The 16,235-nt window shown below is 41.1% G+C and overlaps 1 protein-coding gene across 1 annotated transcript in view; it reads right to left on the bottom strand.

The window, feature by feature from the left end:
• The window catches only part of LOC308458327 (uncharacterized protein), a 37,525-nt gene that overhangs the window by 6,566 nt on the left and 14,724 nt on the right, over window positions 1-16,235 (bottom strand). Inside the window, exons 13-30 of the mRNA XM_080973320.1 lie at window positions 15,790-15,858; window positions 12,565-12,633; window positions 11,943-12,011; window positions 11,782-11,850; window positions 11,030-11,098; window positions 10,537-10,608; window positions 9,727-9,795; window positions 9,546-9,617; window positions 7,917-7,985; window positions 7,387-7,455; window positions 7,198-7,266; window positions 6,999-7,067; window positions 6,501-6,569; window positions 5,423-5,491; window positions 4,323-4,391; window positions 3,129-3,209; window positions 2,194-2,229; window positions 563-599 (exon numbers count right to left, since the gene is read on the bottom strand). Coding sequence (XP_080829446.1) covers window positions 563-599; window positions 2,194-2,229; window positions 3,129-3,209; window positions 4,323-4,391; window positions 5,423-5,491; window positions 6,501-6,569; window positions 6,999-7,067; window positions 7,198-7,266; window positions 7,387-7,455; window positions 7,917-7,985; window positions 9,546-9,617; window positions 9,727-9,795; window positions 10,537-10,608; window positions 11,030-11,098; window positions 11,782-11,850; window positions 11,943-12,011; window positions 12,565-12,633; window positions 15,790-15,858 — 1,195 coding nt within the window. The remainder of the gene's footprint in view (window positions 1-562; window positions 600-2,193; window positions 2,230-3,128; window positions 3,210-4,322; window positions 4,392-5,422; window positions 5,492-6,500; window positions 6,570-6,998; window positions 7,068-7,197; window positions 7,267-7,386; window positions 7,456-7,916; window positions 7,986-9,545; window positions 9,618-9,726; window positions 9,796-10,536; window positions 10,609-11,029; window positions 11,099-11,781; window positions 11,851-11,942; window positions 12,012-12,564; window positions 12,634-15,789; window positions 15,859-16,235) is intronic.

Below are 16,235 nucleotides of genomic sequence, written 5' to 3'. Positions count from 1 at the left end.
TGCCAAGGAGTGTGGTGGAGTCTCCTTCTTTGGAGGTCTTTAAGCAGAGGCTTGACAACCATATGTCAGGAGTGCTCTGATGGTGTTTCCTGCTTGGCAGGGGGTTGGACTCAATGGCCCTTGTGGTCTCTTCCAACTCTATGATTCTATGATTCTACAAGAACCTTCCCACAGTGACAAACTCCCTGATAGGTCAGAATCTGGCCACTCCCCATTAGGTCAGAATCTAAGATTAGCCACAATCAGGCTGTGGACCGAGCACTGCTAATAATTGGGGACTGACAGAACACTTTTTCCTTTTGACTTAGCTATGTAGGCTAAATTTAAAAGTGCCTGCCAAAGGCAGACATCTGTTAGTGTTCTAATTCTCACGGCTCTTTTTGGGTGATAAACTATTTAAATATGATTTTTAAAAAATATTAAATTGACATATCAAATGATTGGGCGACCTTTTCATTTCCCCTTGGAGTTGCAGATGTTTCGATAATCATTTTCTGGGAGGAGGAAATGATCAGAACAAACAGGCATAGGATTGGAATGAGAAGGCTTGTTGAAAACTTACCACATATCTCTTTAATCAATTTAATTATATCTTCTCTCTAGGTTAGAAAAGACAAAGAGTTCACATATACATTATCTGACGTCTGCTTTATTCCCAGCAATTTATAGCACGGCCTCTGCTGGCATACCTCAGATTTCAGGCATTTTTCATCATCAGAGTTGTTGCCAATATTGTTCATGCAATGAAGCTTAAGCACTTAAGTACTGGACCATTCAGTCAATGCTTAAATGCTGCAATGCATCGTGGCTTAAGGAGCTTTAAGAGTACAGTGGTACCTCGCAAGACGAATGCCTCGCAAGACGAAAAACGCGCAAGACGAAAGAGTTTTCCGTTTTTTGAGTTGTTCCGCAAGACAAATTTCCCTATGGGCTTGCTTCGCAAAACGAAACGTCTTGCGAGTTCTCGCGAGTTTGTTTCCTTTTTCTTAAAGCCGCTAAGCCGCTAATAGCCGCTAAGCCGCTAATAGCCGTGCTTCGCAAGACGAAAAAACCGCAAGACGAAGAGACTCGCGGAACGGATTAATTTCGTCTTGCGAGGCACCACTGTAGATGCGAATACCCCTGGAAGTTCATAGGCTGCCTTTTGTGTGTGCAGGGGAATATTATAATCCCAATCAGATGCTGCAGCACATTTTTTAAAATATAGAATTTATTTATCCTAATGGAGACATTTTAGTAAGGCAACTTTTCCACCACCTGCATTTCACCAAAGATTATTTTACCGTAGCCAATTCTGTATTGGCTTTTGTATGCATCAAATCATTTTGCCTGAGTTGCCCAAGGATGTAAGATAGGATGTCTTTGGTGTCCCACTGTGCTGGTGTCCCACTGTGCTGTTTGTGTGTGCGGAGTGCAGTGGAGCACCCCTGGTGGCAGTGTTGCTGCTTGCTAGGACAGAGATGGTGAGTTCAAGGGAGCTTCAGGTGTGTGTGCATTTGTGGGGTTGCCACTGCGTTTGCTATCACTTTACCTCACCTCATCCCCATCTCAGTAAGCACAGCACCTCCACTGACTTAGCACAAAGGTGAGTCAAGGTGGGTGAGCAGGTTAAAGTCCACCAGCGCAGTCTTTCAGCAGGAGGACCAGACATCCAGCTGTGGGTGTTGAAGACAGAGCAGCCCAAGCAAGAAGTATCCTGATCTTAAATCTGAAAGTGAAGATCCATGTACTATCTGGACAGAGCTCCAGAGACACCAACATCAGCACACCTGGAACTGAGATCTGTACCTCCTTCAGCCCAGGTCAGTTCCCTCTACAGCACCACTTTGACAAATACACATTTACCGGTAATAGTTGGTCGGTTTCCTACAAAAACACTCCTTTATTTTTGTGACTTCTTCTAGTGTTGTATGGCTACCATGGTTTCTGACTTATTTTTTAAAATAATATGTGATGTCTACAATGTCATTTTTATTTCATTTGGCCTCCTTTATCCCTCTTTTCCCAATAGCCAGGAGTATTATAAAGAAATACTCTGAACAACATACTTGGATATTCAGTGAGCTTTCTCTATGTATGCCTTCTTCAAATAAAGCATTAAAAAAAATCTTTCACAGCTGCTCAGTGACACATACAGAGATTGAGATAATATTGCATAAATGAAGTTTCTTTCCAAAAATATTAATTGCTTACTGTTAGACCTTGCTCGCCCTTTGCTCCGGTTCTGCCCTAAAAAGACAACCATTCATTAAATAACAATAACATTTTATTATTTATGCCCCACTCATCTGGCTATGTTTCCCCAGCCACTCTGGGCTGCTGACATAATATCTAAAAACATAAAACATAAAGCGTTAAAAACCTCCCGATACAGGGCTGCCTTCAGATGTCTTCTGAAAGTTGTGTAATTCCTTGACATCTGAAGGGAGAGCATTCCCCAGGAAGGGTGCCACTACCAAGAAGGCCCTCTGACTGGTTCCCTGTAACTTTGCTTCTCACAGTGAGGGAACCAGCAGAAGACCCTTGGAGGAGGACCTCAGGCAGAACGATGGGAGTGGAGACGCTTCTTCAGGTACACAGGGCCAAGGCTATTTAGGGCTTTAAAGGTCAGCACCAACACTTTGAATTGCGCTCGGAAATGTACTAGGAGCCAGTGAAGATCCTTTAGGACTGGTGTTATATGGTCCCAGCGGCCACTCCCAGTCACCAGTCTCTTAGAACAATCTGTGGGATGATTTCCTTGCTACTGTTTTAAGGTTGAAAATGTTTTATGTATTTTATTTTGCTGTGTTAAGTAAGTTACAGCATGATTATGAACCATTCTGAGATTTTTAAAATTAAGAGCAGTATTTAAATGATTTTAATTTATAACTAACAAACAGCATAAGGAGGGTTGTTGTTGTTTTTAAAAAAGAAAACAATCAACAACAAATACTTGTGTGGGGAAAGGAATTTGGAGAGGAGAAGTCTCCTGGGAGAAAGGAGTATTTAATGCTTTCCCTGCTCTAAATTGTTCCCCTTCGTGCCACTCCTCCCACTCCCATGGGGTTCAAATGTATGTCATTTGTAGTTAGATGACTTTTTAAGTGAAAAAGTATTAATGATTTCTTATGCATATTATTACATACAGGTTCTCCAGCTGAACCAGGGTCACCCATGTTTCCCTTCTCTCCTTTTCTTCCTCTTTCTCCAGCAGCTCCACGATCACCCTTGGAATTAATTACACAACATTCGTAAGGCATCACATTAATCACCTCTGTTTGAAACAACATGCACTGGTGGGAAAGACTAGATAGTATTATGTGGAAGTTCCCTACATTTTGCAGCAGAAATGGACTCTACCATATGAATTCCCATTGCATACATTAAAAAAAATAATGCATGACTTGACAGGCCTGATCCATCCTAATTTCTTGACCACTTAGCACATCAAGACATAATTAAAGCCCCCAAACTGGCCGATCCACCGAACCAACTCCCCACTCCACCCTCAGCAGACTGGGGTGTAGAAGGGAAAGAACTCTGGCACTTAGAGCATGATATTGTAGTCAGTAGCCATGTAACTGATGTGATTTTCTGGAATAATCACAACCATTCTAAGTGCTCAAGGTATGAAGAAACTCCTTTTGAGTGAATTGATTGGTGGAACCTGTCAATCAGGCTAAGAGGCAGCAGATGGTAGGGAGCATAGATCTCTTTTGCTTGTGATCACCAGCAACAGGGGTTCAGAGACATACTGCCCCTGATATTAGAGCGGGTGGCACTGTGGTCTAAACCACTGAGCCTCTTGGGCTTGTTGATTGGAAGGTCGGGGTGAGCTCCTGTTGCTCTGTCCCAGCTTCTGCCAACCTAGCAGTTCGAAAGCACACCAGTGCAAGTAGATAATTAGATACCACTGCAGCAGGAAGCTAAACAGTGTTTCCGTGCACTCTGGCTTCCATCACGGTGTTCCGTTGCGCCAGAAGCGGTTTATTTATGCTGGCCATATGACCTAGAAAGCTGTCTGTGGACAAACGCCAGCTCCCTCAGCCTGAAGCAAGATGGGCGCCGCAACCCCATAGTTGCCTTTGACTGGACTTAACCATCCAGGGGTCCTTTACCCTTTTACCTTAGAGGTAGTAAATAATCATCATGACCCATAGCCATTAATGAGTATATTTAATCCCCTTAATTTAAAATTGTCTAATCTTCCCATACTATATATTTAAAAATGCCCATAACATTAATTCCACTTTTTTTTTGTTTTAAATAGATTACGAGTAACTTCAAACAGCTAAACTGCGTAACAGGTAGAAACCTGTTTTTAGATTTTGATACCATACCTTGGGTCCAAGAAGCCCTTCTCCAGGAGCCCCACGGGGTCCTGGCATTCCTTGAATTCCTTGCTCACCCTGAAGGCAAGGCAGAATCATTGACATTTATTGTCTACCCTAAATCAACCTTCATTGGTTACACAAATTTGATTAAAAGTAAAAAATAAATAAGGGAAAGGTTTTTTATTTGAGCTGTCTGTTCATAAATAAGCTTACACTGAAAGACATTCCAGCAAATGTAGCACTTCACGCAGACTGAATTCTGCATATATTCTCCTTGGTGCCACATATTAATATTTTCATCACTATGTATGTTTTTGTGCAGATGTTGTGACCCACTTTGGATCATGACTCAGTAGTCAGCAGCAACCCACCAGCTGAAAACCAATGGAGTAGGTAGTGGCAAAGGGCTACAGCACCTCATGGCCTTCAATATGTTGTTGGATACCCAGGACCCATCAGCTCCATCTTCGATGACCAAAGATCAGAGATGATGAAGATCCACAGGTTCCTCACCATTAAATTACAGGTTCCTCACCCCTAAATCTCAGGAAGCTGAATGTCACTTGTCTGTGTAAGATTCTGGATGCTGACCGCTCAGGGGTCTGCATAACTACCGGTATTTGGCATGATAGAGTCTTCTCATTCATTATCAGAATTAACCAGACAAATCGCTCCACCACCATGCACCCCAGTCCCACAGAACAGAGAAAGAGATATCAATCTGTCAAACCTTTTCTGTATCTGAGCTGCGCCAAATTGGGTCAAATTAAGCCACAAGCTCCACTCCTGGTGGTCCCCTTCCACAAATTCCTTTTAGTTTCAGCTTTGCAATCATACTCCCCCTGAAAACCAAAGGCTGCCCAGTGGGTCATGGGAATGATGCCACCATTATTTGTGGTTGGAACTACAGTATGATGGTATCTGATTGTCTTCAAACCTCTGATTTTCAGACTTGATTAATGACAACCTTCTTGGCAAATGCTTTTGGTCTGGTTTGTCTTTCCAATCTATATCAACCCGTAACAAAGTTTTTAACATCTCAAAATTGCCAAAAACTGAGCCCAACCCAAATTGCATGTAAAACTGAATGCAAGAAATGTTAATACCTTTGGTCCTTGGATACCTTCACCTGGAGGTCCCAAGGCTCCAGGTGGTCCTTGTCGTCCAACATTGCCCTGAATAGAGAAACAGCATAGCATCCTTATATGCCTGCAAAATGTGATAATCATTGCCACATTTCATGTCACTTCTACTTAATATGTTTATGAGATACAAGTGGGTTCTTGAGAGTCCATGGCTGGCAGCCAATGTATGTTACAGCTCAATCCTAACCACATATCTGCTAAGAAGCATCACTTGATTTTGTTGTTGTTTAGTCGTTTAGTCGTGTCCAACTCTTCGTGACCCCATGGACATTCCTGTCTTCCACTGCCTCCCGCAGTTTGGTCAAACTCATGCTGGTAGCTTCAAGAACACTGTCCAACCATCTCGTCCTCTGTCGTCCCCTTCCCCTTGTGTCCTCCATCTTTCCCAACATCAGGGTCTTTTCCAGGGAGTCTTCTCTTCTCATGAGGTGGCCAAAGTACTGGAGCCTCAGCTTCAGGATCTGTCCTTCCAGTGAGCACTCAGGGCTGATTTCCTTCAGAATGGATAGGTTTGATCTTCCTGCAGTCCATGGGACTCTCAAGAGTCTCCTCCAACACCATAATTCAAAAGCATCAATTCTTCGGCGATCAGCCTTCTTTATGGTCCAGCTCTCACTTCCATACATCACTACTGGGAAAACCATAGCTTTAACTATATGGACCTTTGTTGGCAAGATGATGTCTCTGCAAAGTGATGTCACTTGATTTTAGTAGTACTTATTTCCAAATAAATATGTTTTATCGTTGTCTTAAACGACAATCACATATCCCAAGTTACTCTAAATGCTCAATGGATGATGTGGTTTGTGAACTATTGACTTTGACCTGTGATGATGATGATGATGATGATTTAAATCAGCAAATTAATTTAATTAGGACTTTGGATTAACTTTTTGTCTCTGTCAATGCCTGTTATTTATTATTATTTATTCCTAAATTAATGCAAAGATTATCACAGCTGCAGAGAGATAGGGAAAGGAGACAGTAATAATTATTCCTGAAAAGATACGTTTCAATTTGAGAAGTAATTATAACTTACTTTAGGCCCTGGTAGGCCTTCTCCTGCTGGGCCTGGGAGACCAGCTGGTCCTCTAATACCGGGATCACCCTAAAAATATATATATATTATCAATTTTCCCAATGCCCAGTTTTACTTTTTCATCCTTATTATTACTTCTATTACTTCTGTCGTGCTAAGCAATCAATGTGGGAAGGAATCATTAAGGAGAACAAATTAAGCAGAATAAAAAATTCAAGGTTTAAGAGACACCACAGAGGGAAAGGTAGATAGATAGATAGATAGATGATAGATAGATAGATAGATAGATAGATAGAGATAGAGATATATGGAAATGTGAAGTTTATATATCAGAGCAGTAATATTTAGCTAAGAACTGTAATATACATTTTCCAACAGTATTAGATAAAAACACTACAATCATTTTTAACAGAATAAACCAAACTCCTGTTAAGAAGCCTTACAGGCTAATCAGGAAACAATAATTTTATAATTTTACTTTAAATTACCAGATTTTACCTTTGGTCCAGGTAACCCAATCCCTTCAGGGCCTTGATCTCCTGGAGCTCCTGGAAGACCCGGAAGACCCTGAAATCAGAAAGTAAATTGGTTAACTATTAACTGCTTTGCAATGACAAATGTCCCATATTCCCCAATATAGCGGCACACATTATTGAAAAATGTCCACAAGTAGTTTGTCAAAATTGCATTTGCTTACAGGTGGGCCAGGGTACCCATCTCCCTTTGGTCCAAATGGTCCTGGTGGTCCTGGATGTCCACGATCGCCCTATTTGCAAAAAAAGAAGAACATGTTGATATTTTTCAACAGTTATTAGTTGCTAGATGTTTATTTTCTATTTTTTAATTTTTTTTTAAATTTAAATGAGTATACCAATTTGGTTATTACCTTAGCCCCTGGAATCCCTATTCCCTGTTCTCCAACTGGGCCAGGAGGTCCTGGTAATCCAAGATCACCCTTCAATTAAAAAAACCCACATATATAACCAGAAATATACATATGCAACTAGAGAAGTGAATTTTGAATATTATGTACTATCCTTTTAAAAAATGAATCTGCCTTTATTTAAGGGCTGCTACAAATGTCACAAAATTCCCATATGAAATGGATTACAACTCATGCGCAGGTGATGCTTGTGAACACACATTAATTCTATGATGTGGAGATGGTCTTTCTTTTGGCCAGCTCTGATTGGCTTTTTTTCAGTGCATACACAGACATGTGCATGTTCACGCATGATGATCCACATTCAGATTTTGCAATGGTTTTGACCCGACAGTGCTTTTCAGGTAGAAATCTTGCCATACTTGGTGCTCAGTAATATCTCGGATTCAAGGACCGTCGTAATTGCAACCGTCGCTAGGCCCATTACTATGTCCAGACTGAACATTACGAAGCAACAGAAATGAGGCCATTACCTTTGGTCCCATAATGGCTCGTCCAGGGAGACCTGGCATTCCAAGACGCCCAGGTGTACCGGGTTCACCCTACCATTATAAAACAACAACAACAACAGCAATGACTTTGTAAAGGAACAAAACAAAATTAATAAAAGATCATTGAGATGTGAAGCTTTTTTCAAAGCCTCACTCCTAAGCATAGCTGTCAACTTTTCCCTTTTTAAAAGGGAAATTCCCTTATTCCGAATAGGATTCCTCGCAAGAAAAGGGAAAAGTTGACAGCTATGCTCCTAAGGGCTCATCCACCCTTACTTCTTTTGCCCTGCATGTTCTTGACGCAGGTCTGAGCTTTAAAGTTCTGTATCCAAGAGCTCTCACCTCCCTCCTGTTACTTTCTCCAGGAAAACCCACTCTTTAACGCCAATCAGAACAAACAACAAATCAGGTTTTTTGCAGATTGCCATTAGTTCAATTCAGCAATAAAGAGCAAGTTTTCCCAGGGGAAGCGCCAGGGCTGGTGGGGGGGTGGAATCAGTCAAGCACAGAGCTTGAAAGAGCAGACCTATGCCTTGAAATGCCACATAAAATGAATTCAGGATGAGCCCTTAGTTTAGTGAGGGCTCTGTTTTCACTGTGGGCCTTTCTAGATAGATGGGTTGTTTTTGTGAGTCTATTCTGAAACTTCTCTTATTGGCACAATAATCCTGCATTAATGGCGGATTTATACTGAACCATCCACACACCACACATCCACTTAATCAGCTGTTCAGCACCTCTCCCCCAAGTCACACCACTGTTGCTCTCTTGTGGGGCATTTTTGCATTACAGTCTGACAAACAAGAAAACCCCACATAACATTTGTAGTATGAAAATTTGTAGTATGTAGTTGCAAAATTTTGCCTTCGCTCCAATGTGGTTCCCCTTTATTACATACACAGCACAACAGAACAATGACCCATCCCCTCCAACAGCATAGAAATCAATATGACTCACCTGAGCCAACAACCTAGCCTGCCTCCCTCACAAAATCAGCCACACCACAATCAACTAAACAGAACCAACCAAGCTCGGGAATCCCTAACCTCTCGCAATATCAATAAAAATAAATGAATACATAAACAAAGAACCTACCCATGTGATGACACCCCCCCCGCTACACTAAGAATAGGCAAAAGAGTGAAAGACCAATATCCCCATCTTTCTCCCCTCTCCCCTAACTGCAAGATGTCTATGAAAAAAATGTCTCTCACCAAACGTAAATGAACTGTGAGAAAGACCATGAATTGAAAGTGGAGACAATAGATGTACCATTCCCTGTTTACCTGTTTGCTTTGTAACACAAAACCCCCAATAAAAAGTATTTTTATTTTTTTTTAAAAAAGAAAACTATGGGACAAGTACTGATAAAAAAGGAAGCACCACAAAACATTTGCAGTAGCAAACAGTATTGAAAGTGGCATCGTGTATTGCCATCCAGGTAATTCCATGAGCACAAATAATCACAAATGCATAATAAAAAGGACTTCTGGAGGGGCTGTTGCCTTTCCTCCCTTGGCAACTGCTCCACCACACCAACTTCTGACACCAGACGTGGTAATAAAATAATAATAATAATAATAATAATAATAATAATAATAATAATAATACTTTAGCCCCTGCAGGTCCTGGCACTCCAGTTGGTCCTGATAATCCACGTATACCTCTTTGACCTTGATCACCCTAGGAAAAAGTTAAAAAAGCTACTTTATACAAAAGCTACTTTAACTTTCTCAGAGAAGGTAATAAAAAGCACACATAATTCCATGACCAATTATAAATAACTTCTTGCCTTTTCACCCTGTATGCCAATTCCAGGAGCACCTTCTGGACCACGGGGGCCAGGTAATCCTGGTTCTCCCTGCAAAAGAAAAAATGATAATGTGGTAGCATATCATTGTATATATTGGTGCAATTCAGCGGCTAAAATATTACTCTGTGAATCAAGAAGTCCCTGTTTCGAATTCTCCCCTTCACCAAGGACTCATTAAAGGCCCCTCCAGACTGGTGGGTTTTTGTGTGTGTGTTTTTGCAGGTGTATTCTGCAATGTGTCATTCATGCAATAATAGAATTTATACTGGGCCATTCACATATCATTCCATTTTATCTGTTGTTCTTCGATGTTTCCCCAGTGTTACCACATTTTTGCTGTCAGGAGGGGCACTTTTGCACCACAGCGCAACAAAAGCAGGACAACAACAACAACTCTGCATATTATTAGGAGAATATATATGTTAGTGAAACTAGCATACCAAAATTATTTATATGAAGAAAATTGCTTGCAAAACTGCATAAAAATGTGTCTACTAGGAGAAATTCACATTAAATGCTGAGGATTTTTGAAAATAATAATTTCAAATTGCTGCAGGAATCTGGACAAGGGAATTTAAAATTGAAAGAAAATGAGGAACCAAGAGAACTGAAATTGGCAGATCCTTCCATCCCTTTCTCTAGGTGTTATCATGTGAGTGTGTCCAACGCATCACATCACACAGAACTAATCCCTTGGCTATAGATGAAACCAGCCTAGATTTGCCAAATGGCATTTACAGTAATTCTTTTAATTTTAGAAACAGACATGCTCAAATAAAATAAGCAAACCTTTTGGCCTGGTGCTCCATCTTCTCCTGGCAGGCCAGGTAGACCTGCTAGTCCTGAAGAACCTGGTTCTCCCTAATGTCAATGAGAAATGGAAAGTTAAGAACACAAATAGAGCCCAACTGGATCAGACCTAAGCCCATCTAGTCCAGCATTTTGCTTTCTCAGTGGCCAACCAGATGCCTCTTGGAAGCTGACAAGTAAGACACAAGCACAGCAGCATTCTCCTCACTTGCGATTCCCAGCAAATGATCTACATTGCCTTTGATATTTGAGGCAATATATAGCCACTGTGAACCAGTAGCTGTTGAAAGCCTTTCCCTCTCTCTCCTGTTTCTGTAATCCCTGGTACTCAGTTCTCCTAAATATACAATAGAATTAAATCTTTGAACTTTAAATACACGGGGCTACTTATGCAATGCAAAAATAATTAAATGCCTTATTATAATGCAGTTTTATACAGTTTTAATATACAGCTTTTAGAATGCTACTTTACCTTTGCTCCAGGTTCTCCAAGACCTCTTTCTCCCGGAGCTCCAGTTTCTCCTGGTAAACCTTGATCACCCTTAAACAAAACAAAATGATATGAAATGCTTGAGTAACATAAAAAAATCTGCTCGGCTTATTCCGTCTTCAGAGAGAGACGATGGGAGTACATCAATAGAGAGCAGCACCATTTCAACCACTATATACTTGGGAAATTGAAATGATAAAAATAAAATCCTGAACACCTTGGCAGGGCTTCCATATCACACTAAGCTATAGCTTAGTTTTATGTGCATGAGCCCAGCATGGCTGAGAAGAGGGAAATCAGAGGCTTTCACTTCAGTTTTCAAGTGACTGTGGTTTCTTGTTATGCCCAAACTCCACTCCCAACCACATTTGTTGTTGATTACACTGCCCACATGCAAGAAGTTTGCTTGGTGGGGATTTCTGCCAAAATCCCACATAGTTATTTAAAAATCAAGCAGTTGCAGTTCTGGTTGTCAGCAGAGTGACTGAACTAAAGCATATGGAACCTGGTGTGAAAAGAAACTGGTAACACTCAATAATACACGATAGAAGGATAAATGAAACACAGGGGGAGACTCCTTCAGAGCTACTTTTTCCTTCAACTTCTCCAGTTGTCAAATTTCAACTATCTTGCTCATCACAGCCAGCTCTCAGCTGACTAGAGCCTCCAGCCAATCAGAGTCTGCTGCCCTGCAGACCAATCACAGAATTAAACCCAACACTGACTTGGCTCACCTTTGGTCCGGGCAATCCCTGTCCAGATGGCCCTCTTGGCCCTGGTGGTCCTTTGGGGCCTTCTACTCCCTAGAGAAGATGTCAGAAAATGAATCCTGGAGAAAGAGTTCCCTAAGCAAGGCTTAAGCAATTTTTAAATACCTGCAAGCACCAAAACTCACCTTCTCTCCTTGAAGTCCAACACCAGGTAATCCAATAGGCCCAGGCAAACCAGGCGGGCCAATTTCACCCTTATAAACAAAGCATTGTTACTTAATACAAAATATAAATGCAAGTTACTTAGGCTGCAATCCGATACCCAGGAGTAAGCCCCACTGAACTAATTGAAACTTAGTTATAATAGACACATATAGGATTGTGCTGTAAATATTCACTGGGTACAATTTGGACCAGCTCCTTCAAAGCCATTGGCATAGTCTCAGTACAGAGACGTTGACAAATGTATGCTATATTTTCTTAGGACGCATTAAATGCCAGCCTTTTATAGATGCTGTCTCCGGCACAGTAAGGAACGTGTACAGTCTTCTTTTCTTTTTGTACCCCAGAACTTAACTTTCCCACAGAATGAAACCCTTCTTATTTCATCTCACACTTTACTATGAAGAGATGTTAAAATGGGCTTTGGGTAGTTTATTGGGCATAAATCTATCTGAGAAACTACAGTATTGTTCAGTCGCCATTGAAAAAGCAAATTCTTTATTTTGCTTCATTACACTCTTTGTGACTAGTATCAGTCACAGGTCATTTAGACTTCGCAAATCCCCTGGCATATTTACTGCTCACCTTTTCACCCTTTATGCCAATGCCTGGTTGGCCTCGGGGTCCCTTTGGACCATCAAAGCCACGATCTCCCTGTATGGAAAGACAAAATTGCATAGAGGTTAGAAAATGTGATCTGTGCTTTATCCTTAAAGTTCTGTTTAGTACAAATGGACTGATTGCTGGCAATGTAAGGATATAATTCAAAAATACTGAGAATGCAAAAGGCAGTGCTTGGAGTTGATTTTCTCTTGTGCATCAAAGAGAGTTCCCCGCCCACCTGATGAGATCACTGTTGAATTTGAAAGTCATTATAAAGAGATGAATAAAATGATTTATCTTCTTTCCATTTCAAATATTTATGTTCTGGTCCTGAATTCTCCATATTGATGGGAAGAATTCAGCGCTTGCCATATAACAAACATAGCTTTCTTAATGTATATGATTCATTTACATAAAGATCATGATTCACCTATTGCATGCTTTTTGGCAATGTTATGCTCTCTTATAGTGGAAAATATTGTTATTTATTTAAGGTGCTTAGACTCACCATTTTTTTGTGAAACCAGCGTGGTTTCCAGTAATTTAAAACTGCAGATGGCCAACAGCACTATCACCTGCCTAGGGAGGGGAGGAGCCTGAATTTTCTTCCGCTTCGACACCCTCCATAAGGGAAAAGAGTTAAAAGATCTCAGACAGGTGATTAGTCCTGCTAAAACTGAAAGTACCAACTCTCTGTTAAGCATTGTGTGTTGCAGACCCATGTACAATGTGCTCCTGGGGACGGAAGGCTGAGGCGGTGAACAGGTGGAACAAATTGGGAAAACATCTTAAACTTGAGAATTAGTCACAACTTTATAGATTACAAATGTAGATAGGCTTTGGCTTAAGGTGCTGGGTGTGTATTCTGTATCAGCCTCCTACAAGATGGCTGGAGTTTTGGACAGGGTCATGTCACTTCAAGATGCAGGTCAACTAAGCTGCCCCGCCCCCAGGCCGCCATTGGAAGTTCTAAGGCCCGTCCACTCTCCATATGGCTTCAGGACAAAAACTTCCATGCAGATCCATTTACCAGGGTACCCTGAGATTTTGCACCTGCTCAAGGACAGGGGTGACGCACCAACTCACCCCACCCCTGGAAACAGACTAAGGATTCAACCCAATGCCTTATCTACCACACAAGCCACTGGATACAGAGATCCACCACTATCTTCCTATTCCTTTGCACATTGTGTTCTTGATGTAGCCATAGATGTGGGTGGAGAAACCCCCTTTTTCCTCAACCACATTACCCCAGCTGGATCAGGCTGTTGATTAGTATCAACAAGGAACAATATTTTGCTTCTAATACTTCTTTTATATATTTTGAAACTTCTTGTTTTAAAATAGTACCCGTCAATCTTGAAAACAGGCCAAATGTTTGGTTCTTCCTTTTGACAGGTTTGATTTTGTTTAAAAGCGGGAAATGTAACATTATAATTTGCCTAGATAAGAAAACACTCGAATGTACAAAGATGTATGAGAAGCCTTACATATATCTGTTGACATTTCATCCTTGCCTTTCTGAAGAACTAAGTTCTATTAACAGTGGAGTTCTGGCTAAATGCCAGATTGGTTAATTACATTTGTTCTGCCTGTTTAAATCTCCTTTGTAGTTTCAGTTTGTTAATGCATTCTTTACTTCACTAAGCTGTTGTGAAGTGTTGCTGTGTGTTCGCAGGGAAGCAATTGCTTCATATCATCCCAGGAATGGTTTGATTTCTACAGGCATGTTCAGCTTTATATATAAAGAGAGAGATGAGCTGAATTTTTCTTTTTTCCTGCTACTGGCTGCATTCCTAATCGTATTGATTTGAAATAGTAATTGTTGGTTCTGGCTTTATATGCTTTACTTGTGGTTTTAATGTGCAAGTGTACCCTGTCTGGGGACTTTGGGGGGAAGGATGGGTCATAAATAGTTGACAAAAATTAAAACATACCAAAGATGCTATAACATATGATAATACAGTGGTACCTAGGGTTAAGTTCTTAATTCATTTCGGAGGTCCGTTCTTAACCTGAAACTGTTCTTAACCTGAGGTACCACTTTAGCTAATGGGGCCTCCCGCTGCTGCCACGCTGTAGTCATGCAATTTCTGTTCCCATCCTGAAGCAAAGTTCTTAACCCGAGGTACTATTTCTGGGTTAGCGGAGTCTGTAACCTGAAGTGTCTGTAACCTGAGGTACCACTGTAAAACCATTAGGGATGTGAGCATTCCTGTGGAACCACAGCACTCATGCAAAGGAAGCTTCCCACAGGTGGGCAAAAGGTAGATAGCTCCTAATCTACTGGGGAATCTCAGGGTGATTTGTAACAGATCAATAGGAATTATGGTCTGAACAATAGCAACAGGGGGGAAAAGCTTCTTCCCACTGCCTAAATTAGGCTGTGGAGGTGAAGAAATCTTGAAGGGGAAACCAGGACTAGATTTGGGTAGGGCCAGATTGTGAGCCCGGACTCAGCTCTGAAAACAAATTCCTGGGTTGAACATGTGTTCCGAGGCACCTTGTTCCTTAACTCTATGTCCTCAAAGCCTCCACTCCAAACCACTACTTTGCACCCAGGTCTGATTGGTGGACCTTGAGGTTGTAGTAAAAAACAAAGTAGATCCTTCAAGTCTGAAGACTGCCCAGCCTTGCCATAATGCTTAACAGCTTTGTTTACCTCTTACCCTCTTCTTGGAGCATGCCCCAGGTCGTTCTGGGGGTGGGGAGCTTGCACTCTATCTTTTAATCCAACTTCCTCCCTCCACTTGGTTAAGAAATATAAGTCCAGATTGTTGTAACAATTGTTTTCTCAAAATTTATCTTCTGTACCATGAAAATAAATAAAAACAGTTGAAAAAAGAAAAGAAAAGAAAAGAAAAGAAATATAAGCCCAGAGCTGATGCAGCTTGGCTGAATGGAGTGGGACAGCTCTTTTTATGGCCTATGTCACTGTACAATCTTAGATTGGCTTCCCAAAACTGTGGTGGGAGAGCACTGAATGCAGAATAAATGGGAGTGTGTCCACAGCCTAAGTACTAAAGTTGTTACTGATGCTGAACAGGTCTCCAGCTACAGCGTGCAGGTTCTGAGGACTGGGTTACAATGAAAAGCAACACATTTCTATGTACGTTTTGATAATTCCAAGTTTGGAAATGGGCTTGCACAAACACTTTAAAGGTCGTTTATATGCCATGGCATTTTTAAAGCAAAACTCTTTTGTACCTTTGGTCCTGGAAGCCCTTCTCCTGGAGTTCCTCTTTCTCCCTGAATACCTTGTGGTCCCTGAGGCCCCTGTAAAAATGTTTTTGAAAGCAAAATTCTGGAAATCAATAGCAAATCAATCAAAGTAGGATCTTCATACATCTTTGTGGTTTGGAGCCTAGTCTCAACCTGCCCTAAATTGCTAAAGTAATGCTATATTTATGAAAAGCAAAAGTAGCTTTTTTCATGATACATCAAACAGCAGACAGCTATGAACTCCAGGTATAACAAGTTATACTGGATTATGCTAGGAGTCCCCCCGCTCCCGGCACCATTAAAGAAAAGGCTTAAACATGTGAGCCTGCAAGGTTTACCCTGTAAAAGCCTGAAAATGCAGTCAAGTATAAGATCAACTTTAATAATAGATTCTTTATGGGCTCACTCAAGCTTAAAGTTAAGCAAGTCTT

Source organism: Podarcis pityusensis, assembly GCF_964106645.2.
Source record: "Podarcis pityusensis genome assembly, chromosome: 1".
Lineage (NCBI taxonomy): Eukaryota > Metazoa > Chordata > Lepidosauria > Squamata > Lacertidae > Podarcis > Podarcis pityusensis.
Note: the sequence above shows the minus strand (reverse complement) of the source record. Positions and strands in the feature narration are given on the sequence as shown.